The sequence below is a fragment of the Amblyomma mixtum genome, chromosome 3 (genome assembly GCF_055824585.1).
Source record: "Amblyomma mixtum isolate Tamu chromosome 3, ASM5582458v1, whole genome shotgun sequence".
In the NCBI taxonomy this organism is placed as follows: Eukaryota; Metazoa; Arthropoda; class Arachnida; order Ixodida; family Ixodidae; genus Amblyomma; species Amblyomma mixtum.
In genome coordinates, this window is record NC_143014.1 from 376,408,331 (window position 1) to 376,422,169 (window position 13,839).

At 47.4% G+C, this 13,839-nt stretch overlaps 1 protein-coding gene across 1 annotated transcript in view; it reads left to right on the forward strand.

The window, feature by feature from the left end:
- The window catches only part of LOC149356845 (hemicentin-1-like), a 69,592-nt gene extending 62,265 nt beyond the window's left edge, over positions 1-7,327 (forward strand). The window contains exon 11 of the mRNA XM_089576442.1: positions 6,717-7,327. Within this exon, the coding sequence (XP_089432568.1) occupies positions 6,717-7,083 (367 nt within the window). The 3' untranslated portion in view covers positions 7,084-7,327. The remainder of the gene's footprint in view (positions 1-6,716) is intronic.
- Positions 7,328-13,839: the final 6,512 nt, after the last annotated feature.

Genomic DNA, 13,839 nt, shown 5'->3' on the forward strand with positions numbered 1-13,839 from the left:
TGCAGGCTGCTCCGGCTTTCCCCGAAGTTTCTCTTCTTTGGTGCACCCGAAGTCCGAAACAAACAGCTTTGTTCTCGATAGGTTGCGAATAGCTTCTTTCGGCACCCCTCCTCCCCCCTGTCCCCCAACCCATGGCCCCCGTTCAGTTTCCTAGCTCGCACTCGGAGCTGCACGAAGGCGGCCCTCCTTCGATCTCCGCGGATCCTTGCTGTCCGGGGCTTATTAAGAGGGTCGTGGCCAAGGTGTCAAACTGGAACAGGAACTGAACCGAACTCGGAACCGAGCCTGTATTTTTTTGCTGAACGGTAACTGAACTGGACACGTACTTTTTGCCATATTGGAAGCCGTATTTGCCACATTTGCTATATTGGAAGCGATTGAAAGGGACCGTCCTGAACCGCATCAGGATGCGGGTCCACCTAACTTTTGGTGCAACACGAATTTTTCTTTTTCAATCGAAATGGGAGGTGTTACTGCACTCATTTAACTATCCAGAGCTGCTCTGCGCAGAGCGAATATTTCACCCATTCCACTGGACAAATTGATGAGCCAAGAGTGGCGTTAAAGGAAAAAACTCCGCGGTCCCGTAGAGGCGCAATTGTCAAACCTAAACGATTTTCCACAACGCAGATCGGAAACCTTGATGCTATTGGAGCGCCTCCCTCTACCATACTTGCATAATATAATAATGAAATGGTGAGAACGGCTACAAATAGAAAATTGTTTGGTGAGAATATATTTATTTTCTTTCTGTCGTGTAACCATCCATATGTGAAACGCGGAGGCGACCGATGCTCTCTAATACTTTTACTGTTGATGAATCTTCACCGCAAGTTTAGTATGCACAGAAGCTGCCGCTAGGGGCGCCGCTCGCCTTCTAAGGCCACAGAAGCAGCACCGGCATTGTCGCTTTATGGCGCACACTGTAGTTGAAACTGTTTGAGAAGTTTTTCGCGCGAGAATACGATCTTGTAATTTGCGCGGGACAGACATTAAGTGGTGCTTGGAGGCAGAAGCCAAGCCCGGAGATAAACTTTCCACACTGCAGCCAGTTTCCATAGGCGCCGAATTTGGTGCGGAAGTGCCGCCCTTGTCGCTAGTATGTCATATTTGGCGTCCAGGAACAGGGCGGCGTAGACGGAACATGGAAGGAACTTTTGATACGAAAGCATTATATTTCTCATGCGAAGGAAGACCCATCCCCGGAAGTTGTACACAGAATCTGTCCACAGAATAAAAACATATAAATTGGTACCTCTCACGTTACCTCCATTGAAAAAAGAAATTTGCCGACAGTTGTCGAGTATAGGGGTAAATGTACGGTTGTCCATAGCCACTTCCAAGTCTGATATCCTGGACCTTGCGTTACACGTCGTCCTCGGCGTCTGGTCACTTCTTCTTCGGGTACGTGAATCATGAGTCGTCGGTGCTTTTCTGGGTGGCGGCGTCAATCTGAAACCGCGGACCGTGTCGTGGATGAGCTCCTGTTCGTATGCGGCATCGGCGTAGTAGGTGCGGCGTCGTCAGGTGGCGTGCCCGCCGGGGGATCTTCTGTGTTTCCTCAGCAAGCTGCCTGACTTCCAGAGGTTTTGTTTATTTTTCCCTATGGGGCCTAGGGGGCCTTCCCCGAGAGCCGCGGCGTAGCTGCGGCCCGGTGATGCAAAACATGGGGTGGACGGCGACTGAGATCGGGAAAGACGACGACACGTATACCCCCTCTGTGCAGGTTGTCCCCGATTTCCTGTGGTCGGTGGTGGTGTGGCGTCGATGACGAAACCGCGCAGGTCGATGCGTGTGTAGGGGCAGTGACGAAATATTTTGCCGGCATAGACACAATGGAAGCAAAGTGGGCGGTTGTCGCGAGTTCTGCAATCGTCGCAATTCCTATAGCCGTTGCGTCGTTCGTAAGGTGGACGTGCGGGAGTTAGGGCGCGTCGTTTCGGAGAGCTGGTCCCGTCGAAGAGGGCTTGGGAGATCTCTTATAAGACTGCGTAGTGCGGCGGCGTAGGTAGTGTTCAGCTTCCGCAGGTTTCGGTGGCGATGGGGAGCCAAGCGCATGCTGTACTTTTTCATGGATGGTGTCTGTGAGCGACGCCACCTGAGTCTGCTGCGTTGGCAATGGCAGCAGTCGGCGAAGTTCTCCCCAGCAATTTCGCGCGTTAGATCTCTCAGGTTCTCCTCGGTTTAGGGGTATCATCTGAGGGGCTAGCCTTCAGCACCTGAAGTGGTCAGTTTTACTGACGGGTCTGGATGGGTCTTCTCGACGGTTGAAGCTTCCACCACGAACTCGGCGACGGTTTGTGGAGCATTCCGGCTCAGGCCGACGAGCAATCGCTCCTTTACGCCACGCAACAGAAAATTGAATAGCATTTCGCGCACCCAGCTTACATTCGGATCCGTGGAAGCGAAACCTCAGCTCTTTCTTTCCGTACAATGCTAGTGAACGTTCCTGCGTGCGGACCCGGAGGTGGCTGCCGCGCCATATTCGGCGGAAATAAATGTTCTTCCTCCTCCTTCCAGTAGTTGCTCCTTGAAGGTAGCCCAGTTTATGAGCGAAGGTTAATCGTTTTCAAACCGCACTCTCGCGTGGCCGTTCAGTGCAAAGTAAACGTTGCGAATCTTGGCGCTGTCCTCCCAAGCGTTCAGCGCGGTCACACGGTCGTACACGTCCAGCCAGTCTTCTACATCTGCGTGTTGTTCAACATGAAAAGTCGGTGGCTTACGGGGCTGGCGAAACACCACGGGCGTTGACTGTGCACCAGGTTTCATCGTGAAAAGCATAGCCGGATAGCAGGTTATCACTTCTACCTGATGTAACTTAGTGGTGACTGCAGTCGGAAGAGCAGGAAGACAGCGAATATGGCTTCCAAACAAAGCTCTTCACTTAGGCTGACTTGCACCGGAAAAAGAATGGAATGACTCGGCGGCGGCGTAGCAACACGCGTGCTCAGCACACAATTTAATACACAATTTAATACACAATTTAAAGTAGACAACAAAATTTTGCGATATGGCGTACGAAATAACCACACAAGTCTGGAACAACATAGAATCACTTCAGCCTGGCTGCGATCATTCTAGATATGCCTGGTCGCGTCTTGCATCATGAATAAAGCGATAAAGCCGCGTGCCGGCGGCGTTAAACACGACCAAATAAATATTGCTAAGCTTCGCGGCAATAGACCTCTACAAAGCCAGGAATAAAATTCCACTAAAGATGGATGTCAGGCAGGGAGACACGACCTCACTAATGCTATTCACCACCTGTTTATAGTAGACGTTCCGAGTCCTGGATTGGGAACCGTTGTGGATAAGAGTTAATGAAGAATACCTAAGTAATCTGCAATTCGCTAATGACGTTTCCTCGGAAAGTCACTTAGGAAGTGAAATACAAAGCATGATCAATGAGTTAGACAGGCAGAGCAGAACGGTGAGTCTAAACATTAATACGCAGGAAACAAAAGTAACGTTCGACAGTCTCGCAAGCGAACCGCAGTTGCACAATTGGCATCGACTTGCTGGTAGTAGTAAAGGAATACATCTATTGATCGGGTTGTGAGAGGGAAATGACGAGAAGAATAAGACTGGGGTGGAGCGCATATGACATGCTCTCTCAGATCATGAATAGAAGTTTGCCAGTAGCCCTCAAGAGAAAAGCATATAACAGCTGCATCCTAGAAGTACTCACCTATAGGGCAGATACGTGGAAGCTAACGAAAAAGGTTCAGCGGAAGTTAAGGAGAACGCAGCGAGCTATGGAAAGAAAAATAATACGTGTAACGTTAAGAGACCAGAAGCGGGCAGAGTCGAAATCAAGAGGAAGAAGTGGGCTTGGGCAGGGCATGTAATGCGAAGGCAAAATAACTGCTGGTCCTTAAGGGTAACAGAGTGGATTCCAAGAGAAGGCGATCGTAGCAGGGGGCGGCAGAAAGTTAGGTAGGCGGATGAGATAAGAAGTTTGCAGGGATACGATGGCCGTACTTCGCGAATGAAAAGGTTGGAGAAAAAAGGGTATTTTTGTGTCTACGGTTAATTGTCGCCTTTTAGATGCTCCTGACACGATTGAGCATTCTTTCATCAATTTCAAAAATGCAGTGTTCTTCTGGGGCATCCTGCAACAAATATTGAAAAAAAAAGACAGTTTGGCACCGCGTTCTGTACAATGTCTCACTGCACTGCAATTACTTGATGTACCCTTAGATATGTCATTTTTGATTGGATTACACAGCCTCTGCAAAACACCCATGATGGATCGATGTTGGGAACCAGTTCTTTCTACTAAAAAATTCAGGGAGCACTTTGACTGTCTAAAGTGGGTAGAGGCGGAAGCGTTTTCCGCACCACCTTCGCTGTTTCTGTGGCACTGGTGGCGTCACATGTAATTGAGTACTAATTACTAAGTGATGACAAATCACTAATTAATGGTCAATTACTGATTAATGCCTGAATACTAATTAACTGCTAATTAATGACGCTTAAGCTTCGCCTTTAGGAGTGGAACGCGACAGCGCGTTGTAGCGCTGCCAGAAAGTCCACGGAACGCCACCACCCGTTCGGCGCGATGCCTTGCCCTTTGAACGCAACGCTTTTTGAGGAAAGGAAATGGCGCAGTAATTCTCTGCCATCTCGGTGGACACCTGAACCGCACCGTAGAGGAAGGGAGGAAGTGGGAGTGAAAGAAGATAAACAGGAGCCGTAATGAAGAAAATGAAAATTGTATTTGAGGGAAGGAAATTACGCAGTAACTGTGTCACAAAATTCAGGGGGGGGGGGGGGGGCACTTTTTTGACCTAAAGTGTGGTCACTGATGTGTGGTTAAGATGTTAAGCTTCCCCCTAAGAGTGGAACGCGACAGCGTCTTGCAACGCTGCCAACGAGTCCATAGAACGCCATCGCCCATTCGGTTCTACGCCTCGCTCGTCGGTAAATTGGTTTTTGAGGAAAGGAAATGTATCTGTCTCTCATTTGCCGGTGGACACCTAAACCTCGCCGGAAGGGAATGGAGGAGGATGAGAGTGAGTGAAGACACCGTATTCACTAGACGCGCCTTTGTTCATTCCAAACCATCGAGCTGGCATGGCGGAGTGGATAGCATGCTCGTCTCTCACGCCGAAGGCCGGGGTTCGATTCCTGAGCTCGACCAATTTCTTAATCGGTTTTATTTATTTATATGGCCTGACTAGTAAAGCTAATTAGGCTAATTGGGTAATTAAGCAATTAACTAAGCTCAGTCCCACTTACTTGGAGCATCACTATACGATCACTTCAATTGGTTGCATGGTTACTAGCCAAAGTACAATTGGCCCCGTTTGAAATTCGCACACTGTGACGTCACGACAGTTTCCACCAATTGAAAAGCGTGACATTTTCTGTCGACAACTGCTGCTTACAACGATGAGACATTAAAGGCTTCCGCCTTAAAACCATATCAATAGAATGATTACATACCATAAAGAACTATATGCCCACACAGCGTGCGAACCGGAGTGGCACTCACTCTTAGTGCTGTGCTGTGCATTGCCTTTCTTTATTTCTTTGTTGCACAGATGCGTCCTATTATGATGTATTAGCTATGTTCTCTGCATTGACTCTTTTCTCTTGCTTTGTTTCTTCGGTGTGTTGATTTGCCACTGCTTTCTTAATGTTTATAGATAGCTCATGCTTCAGCCATCGTGAAGGAAGTTTGGCCAAAGCAACGGCAATCCCCTACGTTCATGGCATTAGCCATCGGCTGAAGAAGGTTGTTGGACGAGGCGGTGTGCGTCTGGCGTTTTTTACACCAAAAAATTGGGCAACTTGTGCAAGAAAGTGAACGAGGAGAAGCAAAGGCGGGAAAAGTGGGGCACGAAGCACGTGTCAAATTTTCTTGAATAAAAAAGCAGATCATCTACGAAGTTCTTGTGTCATGTGGGGCCACTTATGCAGGCTAGACTCGCCTTTGCGTCAATGACTGATTAAGAGAGCACGCAAACAATGTCAAAATTGGTAGACTAACAACTCCATCTATGCATCTGACAGAATGCAAGTACATTCCTCAGTTTGATCAATGCAAAGTGCTTCGCACAAACGCAAGTCAACGGAAACGAAAAGTGTACGGAACTTTATTATGCAAAAAAGGGTGAACAGTGCTTGAGCATGCCTTCGCTGCGCCTATCGAAGAAAAAGATAGCCTTCATAGATATGGACCAGTAAGTCTGGCAATATTGTATGTATGTTGTTATTATTTTTTCTTGTGTTGTTTGCCTCTGGTATTTATTGCTATATCACATGAAATACCCGCAGTTGTAAGTTTGTCGCTGTGTCTGTCACTTCTTTTCTTCCTGTTTCGTTTTTCGTGCCGTTCTATTGCTGTGAAAGATGACTGCTGTCGCCCTGACAGAAGGAGCTTACTCAATTTGTTCCAAAATAAAAGGTAAGGAGACATCCCTCTGGTCATTCGCAAGTCTCCTCCCCTGTTGAGTGATAATGGGGGATTATTTTCCTCTCGGGAGGCACTCCCACCTCTTTCCATGGCCAAGTGGAGCTTACCTCCTTGTTCTACACTAGTTCTCGACGGCTTCCATGCCCTCTCAACGTCTTTCAGTTAAAGAAAGCACGAGAGGCAATGCGCATTGACCAGAGGCTCTACATAATACGGAAATCCCCGCTCGCTGAACTTTTTTGCACATTGCGAGCAGTATTGAAGACGACGTGCTCTTCGACATTTTTTCACACAGTTCCTGCAGACTCCGGTGCTCCTTGGAAGAGTACTGCGGCCATGACTCGACTGACGTGGTGACGTACTGGTCCGTGGCGTTGCCCAGTGACGTGCGTGCCACTGTCCCCGTCGCACGGCTCGTGGCCAGGGACCATGATGGGGCCGTCCTCGGCAACACAGACTTCTCGTCACTGAGCGGCGACACGCAGCCGTTCGACGTTAGCGACGAGCGTGGCATCGGAGTTGTGTTCGCCACGCGTGACCTCCAACCTCAGACCATGTACCGCGTCACCCTCCTTGCCGTGTCGCGGGATGACGCCAACAGCACGGCACTGTTCACGACGCGATTCTTCCTCCTAGTCACGACAGGCGCCTACCCGTTCTGACGGCAGAAGCCGGCGGAAGCAGTGCACTTTCGAGCGACATTAGCAATCTTTCTAAAAGCGCGTATTGTGAACCTCGACTGAAAGCCGACAATCAGGAAGAGGACTAGCAAAACTTTTTCGTTAGAGCTCCAGACGATTGACTGGCGCATGACATACGGCCAGTCATGACTGCCTATCAGACCTACTCATGGCTCGCAGTGGGAAAGGCGCTTGACATTCGCAAACTACTCCCGTGCAAGATGTGTTTCAGGTTAGCTATGCATTTCATGGTATTGAGGTTTTTTGGGGTGTACTATCTATGAGACTGCATTCAAGATGGACCAAGTTCAAGCCAGTATTTCCAGTTCTCTTTGATTTTGACCTTCATTATAGGCTGATGTGCCGCCACGACATCGCTGCCGCTGGGATCAGCCGTTCAACGCGGTTGGTGATAACAGCGGAATAAAAATGAGTGAAAAATAGTTGTTGCGCAGTCTTGAAATGTCGTAGCTGAAGTTGGTGTGCTTCTCTGAAGACGAGCGTCTACGAATGACGCTCTGCTAGAGCACGAATTTGAGTGCACCGAAAACGATAGACTACTGTTGCTGCCAAGGCTGAAAGCTGGGCTAGTTAGTTGTACATTATTAATTGCTATTAATTGCATTGCTAGTCTCTGCCTTTTTCATAAATTCTTCTACAGTTCATTGCACGAAGCACCCAATATCGTACGCCGCATGCACATATCCCAACGCACTGGTCATCCACTTCAAGTTGTTCGTCCACGCTCCCGTACCACTGCATTCTCGGCCTCGTTTTTTGCCCGAGCAGCATCCGACTGGAACGGCCTTTCCCACCAAGTCTCATCCATTACCTATCCATCAGGATTCTACCAAGAGTTAACGCAGCTGATGTTAGATTAAACCAAACCTCATGTTATATCTGTAGCCCCACCCCTTATGTAGTACCCCTGAATAGGGGTCTTTAATGAAATAAACTGAACTGAACTGAAAAAAGACCATCGCTTTAGAGGCGGACACAAAAATACAAGTACGCAAGACAGGCGCTAAACATTAACTACGTTGTTTACTTCACAGAAAGACGCATAAATAGAAGTCATGCCCACATGACTGGTGCGGCTGGAAACAAATCACTTATGCATGCTTGGTAAACAGTTCTTTTTCGTGGTAAACATGCGTGGCAAACAGTTCTTTCTTTTTGAGAGAGGGCGAGTGAAGGCGTGCTGACGCAGTTATCTCCTTCACTGCTGTTACAGTAAGCTTCGCATATCTGTCGGTGCAGCCTAGTACTTCCCCTACCGAGCACACATGAGGCTTCAAATGCTGGCACGCACCAGCAACGCCTACCATGTTTGGCTAAAGAATTGACTGCTGCGTTACAGCCAACGACGTGCCAACGGGCCCCACTCTTGGATTTCAATGGAATTTCTTGCTTGCAGGAAAAGCACCCCGTTCGGAAAATGACTCCCAAAAGAGAATTACCTGAGCTCAATGAAGCAAAGATGTTTGTCCTGGCCTATAGTGTAGTGTTCTGGAAGCCCTGGTGCTCATGGCTTCCGAATTAAAAGTGACGAGGGTCAACTTGAAATAGGCTGCATGTCGAGTGCTGCCCTGATGCATAAGGATACAGTGTATTTTCAAGTCGAAGAAACGATGCGATCAGTTGGTCACGCCCCCTTCAGCCTGGAAACCGGAAATCTGCAAGCCACAAGCTGGTGTTACAGCGAACTGGACGTACTATCGCGCTCAATATGAGTTGCAACGCGCGGTCATCGACCGGGGCTCGTTCCGTGGTGTCCCTCCACCAAACAGTCGCTCGGAATTCTGGGAGAAACTTTTTCCTGAGCGGGGGTGCTGTTGTTTCATGGAACAGCAGTTTCTCCCAGAATTCCGAGCGACTGTTTGGAGGAGGCACACCACGGAACGAGCCCCGGTCGATGACCGCGCGTTGAAACTCATATTGAGCGCGATAGTACTTCCTGGTCAGACTGAGCCCCAGCATCAGCTATTCGCTTAATTTTTAGTGTTACGGCGTAAGTCTAACCGTCGCCATTCATAGTTGACTATCCTCTCCAAAAATCCTTTTCTTTTCATCCTTCTTCCTGCGCGATTTTTTAAACGCAAACATATGCTGAGCGCAAGCAATTGACGCCCTCCAATGTCACCTGCTCCCGCTTAACATCAGCATATAGAGTGGTTTTGCGCGCATTGAAAGGGAGGGAAAAATTCAATATTTGTTTTCCGCGAGTTTCGAATTGAAACTATCCTCCGCATTATTCAGTACCTTGTTGTTCTCCCGCCCTAGCGCAAAGCCAAAAGGCTTGTTTTTTTAAGCAAGAAGCTTCACTAGGCTTGTCAACTCCGCGCTTCGCGTGAGCCGGAGCCCAAATTTGCCACTTCTGCGCACGAAACCGAGTGACGTCACGCACGGCGCAGGTGGCCGCCGTCGCCACCGCCGCTGACACAAACAAAAGTAAAAAAGACATAGCAGAAATAAATTATCACAAAAAAAATAAATGAAAGACAAACAGTGCGCCAGGAAACTCTCACATCTCGGTGGACACCCGAACCGCGCCGTAAGGGAAGGAAAATGAAAACAAAATTGGTTTTAAGGAAAGGGAGCGACGCCTGTCTCTCATATCTCGGTGAATACCCGAACCGTGCCGTAATGGCCTTAACGAAAATGAAATGAAAATTGCTTTTAAGGAAAGGAAATGCCTGTCTCTCATATCTTGGTGCACATCCGAAAGGAATGCGCAACACAGTACATGTCTCTAAAGCCACCTTTTAAGACAGCACCGTATTCACTACACGCGCGTCTTCGCCATCGCCTCCGTACAAACTCTGTATAGCTAGATAATACGTTTCGGAAAAGCCAGAAAGCTATAGCCTAAGTCAGGGGTTCTCAAACTTTTTTGCTTGGAGGAACCCCAAAAGCCTTCAATAAGTTCTAGGGAACCCCCCCCCCCCCCTGCTATCACTTACCAGCAGTGTTGTCGAGTGCATTTTTGCAAAGAGAGAGTTGCAAAAGTTAAATGTTTATTGCGCAGATTAATACAAATACTAATGTGATGGGTGGTACTGCTTCCCTTTTAAGAGCAAGTCAAAGCGTGGCTCAGTAGCACTCAGAGCGAGTCTCATATCAGCTGCCAGGTCAGGGACGGTGAGGGTTCTCGCGGAACACAAGAAGACAGCCCGCGGAACCCCTGTGTTCCGCGGAACCCAGTTTGAGAACCCCTGGCCTAAGTGTAACCGTAAGTATAACCTTAAGCTAAACCACGAGCATCGCCGCTGCTTTTCGCTTCGAGATATCCAGGCTTAACCTTAGCTAAGCCACAGCTAATTTTTGGAACCAAGTAGACCGTGGGAACGCCTAATTTTTCATGTGCTTCGAAGCACTCGCAATTTATTATTAGAGATAAAGCCAAACGTGGCATTTTCACGTTTGATCAAACTGGATGACAGAAGATCTTCTGGTCCTGACCATATTTAGAGTCAAATCCTTTTCAGAAAAAAAACATGGGATTGTGCTTGCGCAAAAAATATTTGTAACTTCCTTAGATACATCAGTAATCCTATACCATTGGCGCATGGCAAAAATAATTGCCATGCGCTAATCGGGCTCACGCTTTGAAATGTGCAATTACAGACCATTTTCGTTAAAGGGAGACTGAAGCACTTTTTGCAAAAATAGGGCGTGCGACGTCACCTTATAGTTTTTGATGCTGCAAACTCGAATTTCCAACTGAAATTGGGTTTAAAACAAGCACTAATTGTCGTTTTTAGCAGAAATATGCAGCCGGCGCCTCGGGGCTCGTCGCGGGTCGCGCCGCCGCCTGTGATTGGCCAATGTGACGTGACGTAATTTTGAGGACTGGCCGCGCTGCGTAGGCGGCGTTGCGTGCAGATTGCACCTCTTCGCGGTGTTGTAAAAGCGATTGTAAGACACTTTTGACACTCACGTGAACATCAAGGTTTCGCTATATGTGTTCGTACTTGTTGCGCCCAAGAACGACGCAGTATCTCCATTGCGGAGAGCGAAGACCAGCCGGGAACGTCTACCGCCGTTGGAAACTTGCTCTGGTACGTAGTACGGCATTTTTTGGGGTTGCATGTCGTTATTGGCAGAAACTAGACGATTGTCCGAGAACTTTACCGTGATAAGCCACTTTCACGGAGTCTTTAAGACTCCGAGGAAGATTCGGAAGGTTGTGACGGTGCGCCTACTTCGCAGAAACGACGAAACCCGAATGTGTTTGCTTTCGCTTGCCCTGCGGTGTGTTGTCGATCGTGTCATGGCATGGCGTGAGAAAAAACCCGCGACCGTATATTCCAGCCGTATATTTCTCGCCTGGCCATAGCACCTCTTACATGTGCATGATCAAAGTGCGTTCGTCTGCTGTGATGTGATTCGCAATATTGCTTGGTAGCGCTGGAGAGCGGAAATTATAGCCGAAGCTTGATGCAACGAAAAGGCGAGTTCGCTAGCTCACATGTACTAAGCCAAGGCTCGTAGCCGTCGACAGAGGCCTCCCTTTCGAAAGGAGCTGCCCGCAGTGCACTCGTTGTGCATGCGCCGGCCGGTGCCATTCCCCAAAAAGCTTTCCGGTGAGTGTCCGATGCCGGTATGCGATTTTTTCGCATGTAGGGTGGCACCCAGTCGGTCATAACCGTGTTTTCGTTGTGTCTGTAATATTACTCTTTCATAGCAGGTGTTTGTATGCATGCACAGCATAGAAGATGAATACTTCTACTGCACTTATCTATTGTCAGAAATCGCTAGGAGATACCTGCTATGTGCGGCTACTGCACTGAAGTTTCCACTGCACAATAAAAAATGCTCCAATAATGAGAGAAATTTGAGTCAACCTTGGGGGAAGTTTTAACACTTTTCATTCACAGGCTACAGTGACATGCAGCATACCTGGTGTTTAGGTCATCTGAAAACAAATGAGAAACAGTCAGCTGTTTCTACCAAGTTGTGTCCTTGACACAGTCTGAAAGAAAGCACCTTTTTATAGGTGGTTTCTGTAGAGGAGTGTGTTGGCCTCAGTGCTTGAGGTTTTTGCAAAGTGAGAGCAAGAAAAAGTGCTGTTTGCAGTGCAGACTATTTTATCAGGGTCTGCCGAGTTTCTGGCAGGTTTTCTTGCAATCACTGTGCACGAACCTGGCACTAACTTGACTGGCATGGAGAAACCATACAGCAAAAAACCAGTTTTATTCTACTTTGCTGTCAGGAATAAGTATTTTTATTTCTCTTTTTTTGTTTTTCACTTGTGATGATTAGCACAACGTCCCTTACCATTCAGCGACGTCGCACAGGATAATTGTGTCCCAATACCAACCTGCAAGATAAGACAGCAGGGATTACACGGGTTGTAGCTTCTGTCAATCCCCACTGCCGATGAGCAGTCATGTACAAGCTGGCTGAGCTTTGTTCTGCTACAGGCAGTCGGTGACGACCTCCTGGCATCCAACGTTTCAGTGAACTGCTTGTGACGATTCACTATGCCAGCTGCAGCAAAGCAGCTTGGTACATGTTGAAATAAGAGCAAGTTGCATTTTTCTGCACTGATTACTGACATTGTGGCATTTATTGCCACCACTGTCAAGGAAGCATGTCCGAGTTGGTGAAACTTCATTCCTTTACACGGAGTTGATGATGCCGCCCTAAAATCCTGGATCACATGAGGCTTTCCAGCATGACATAAAAAAAATAAAACAGTTAGGCATAAATGAACCAGCACCGCCTTGCAAGATGCAGCTGCAGGGATTAAAAAAGTCGTAGCTTCTACAGCTGAGTGAGTTCACAGATTCACTTCAAATAAAATTTTATCTCAGCTAAAATTTTCTTTCAAAGTCGTGCGCATAAATACAAGCATGAAGACTCTGCGCAGTAATTATACGCTACTAGCATATGTATGCACAGTAGACAATTGTTCACAGAATTGAAATAAGAGAGAAGGTCTCTTTGGCTTATCAAACACTTAGAAGAGCAAGCTAAAGCAGCAAAACTCTAATCATGTCAGAATTGCTGCTGCAAACTATACAATAAATTAAATACTGTCACAGCAAGAAAGGAAAAAGCATGTTAGAAGTCTGTCGGCAGTGCAAAAGCCACTTGTGTCACGAACAAAAAAGCACCTTCTGAAGATCTGTAATTGGGTGAAACTTTCCTTTTTAGTCTGCCCTGGCATCTAGCTGTCTTCCTAGCATGGCTTTGGATTGAGCTAGTTGGTCTGTTTGCTATTCATGCCTGGTTAAATGGTTGGACGTAGGCATCCAAGGAACACTGAACACAATGACGGATACATTATCATTCAAATAAATTTTGTGAAAAATTGAGCTATGTCCACAGTCTGGTGGAAAGTGCTCTAGTCAAGGGCCAACATACTGAACTACTAGCTGTGAAAGTGCCCTGTGCCACTTCCTTCACCATCATTGCCCTTCCAGTCACTCAGGTCCAAAAAATTGCAACTACATGTTTACCACACAAATGCAGAGCAGAAAGGTGCCAAGAAAAATTTTTTGCCTGCTTTGACAAACAAAATGACCATTCCATGAAGCACACTAGGCAAAATGATTGAAGTTCTCTTTTGTGCTAACCTGCAAACTGTCAAGAAATGCAGAAGCATAAAGCTTTTAAGATCATGCACATGAGATACTGTCATTTAGCTTATGGTCACTGGTAATATTTTCTGGAAGACAGCATTGGCTGCTAAATAAGTAGTCATTAGTGCGCTGGTTCATCTTTTATAGT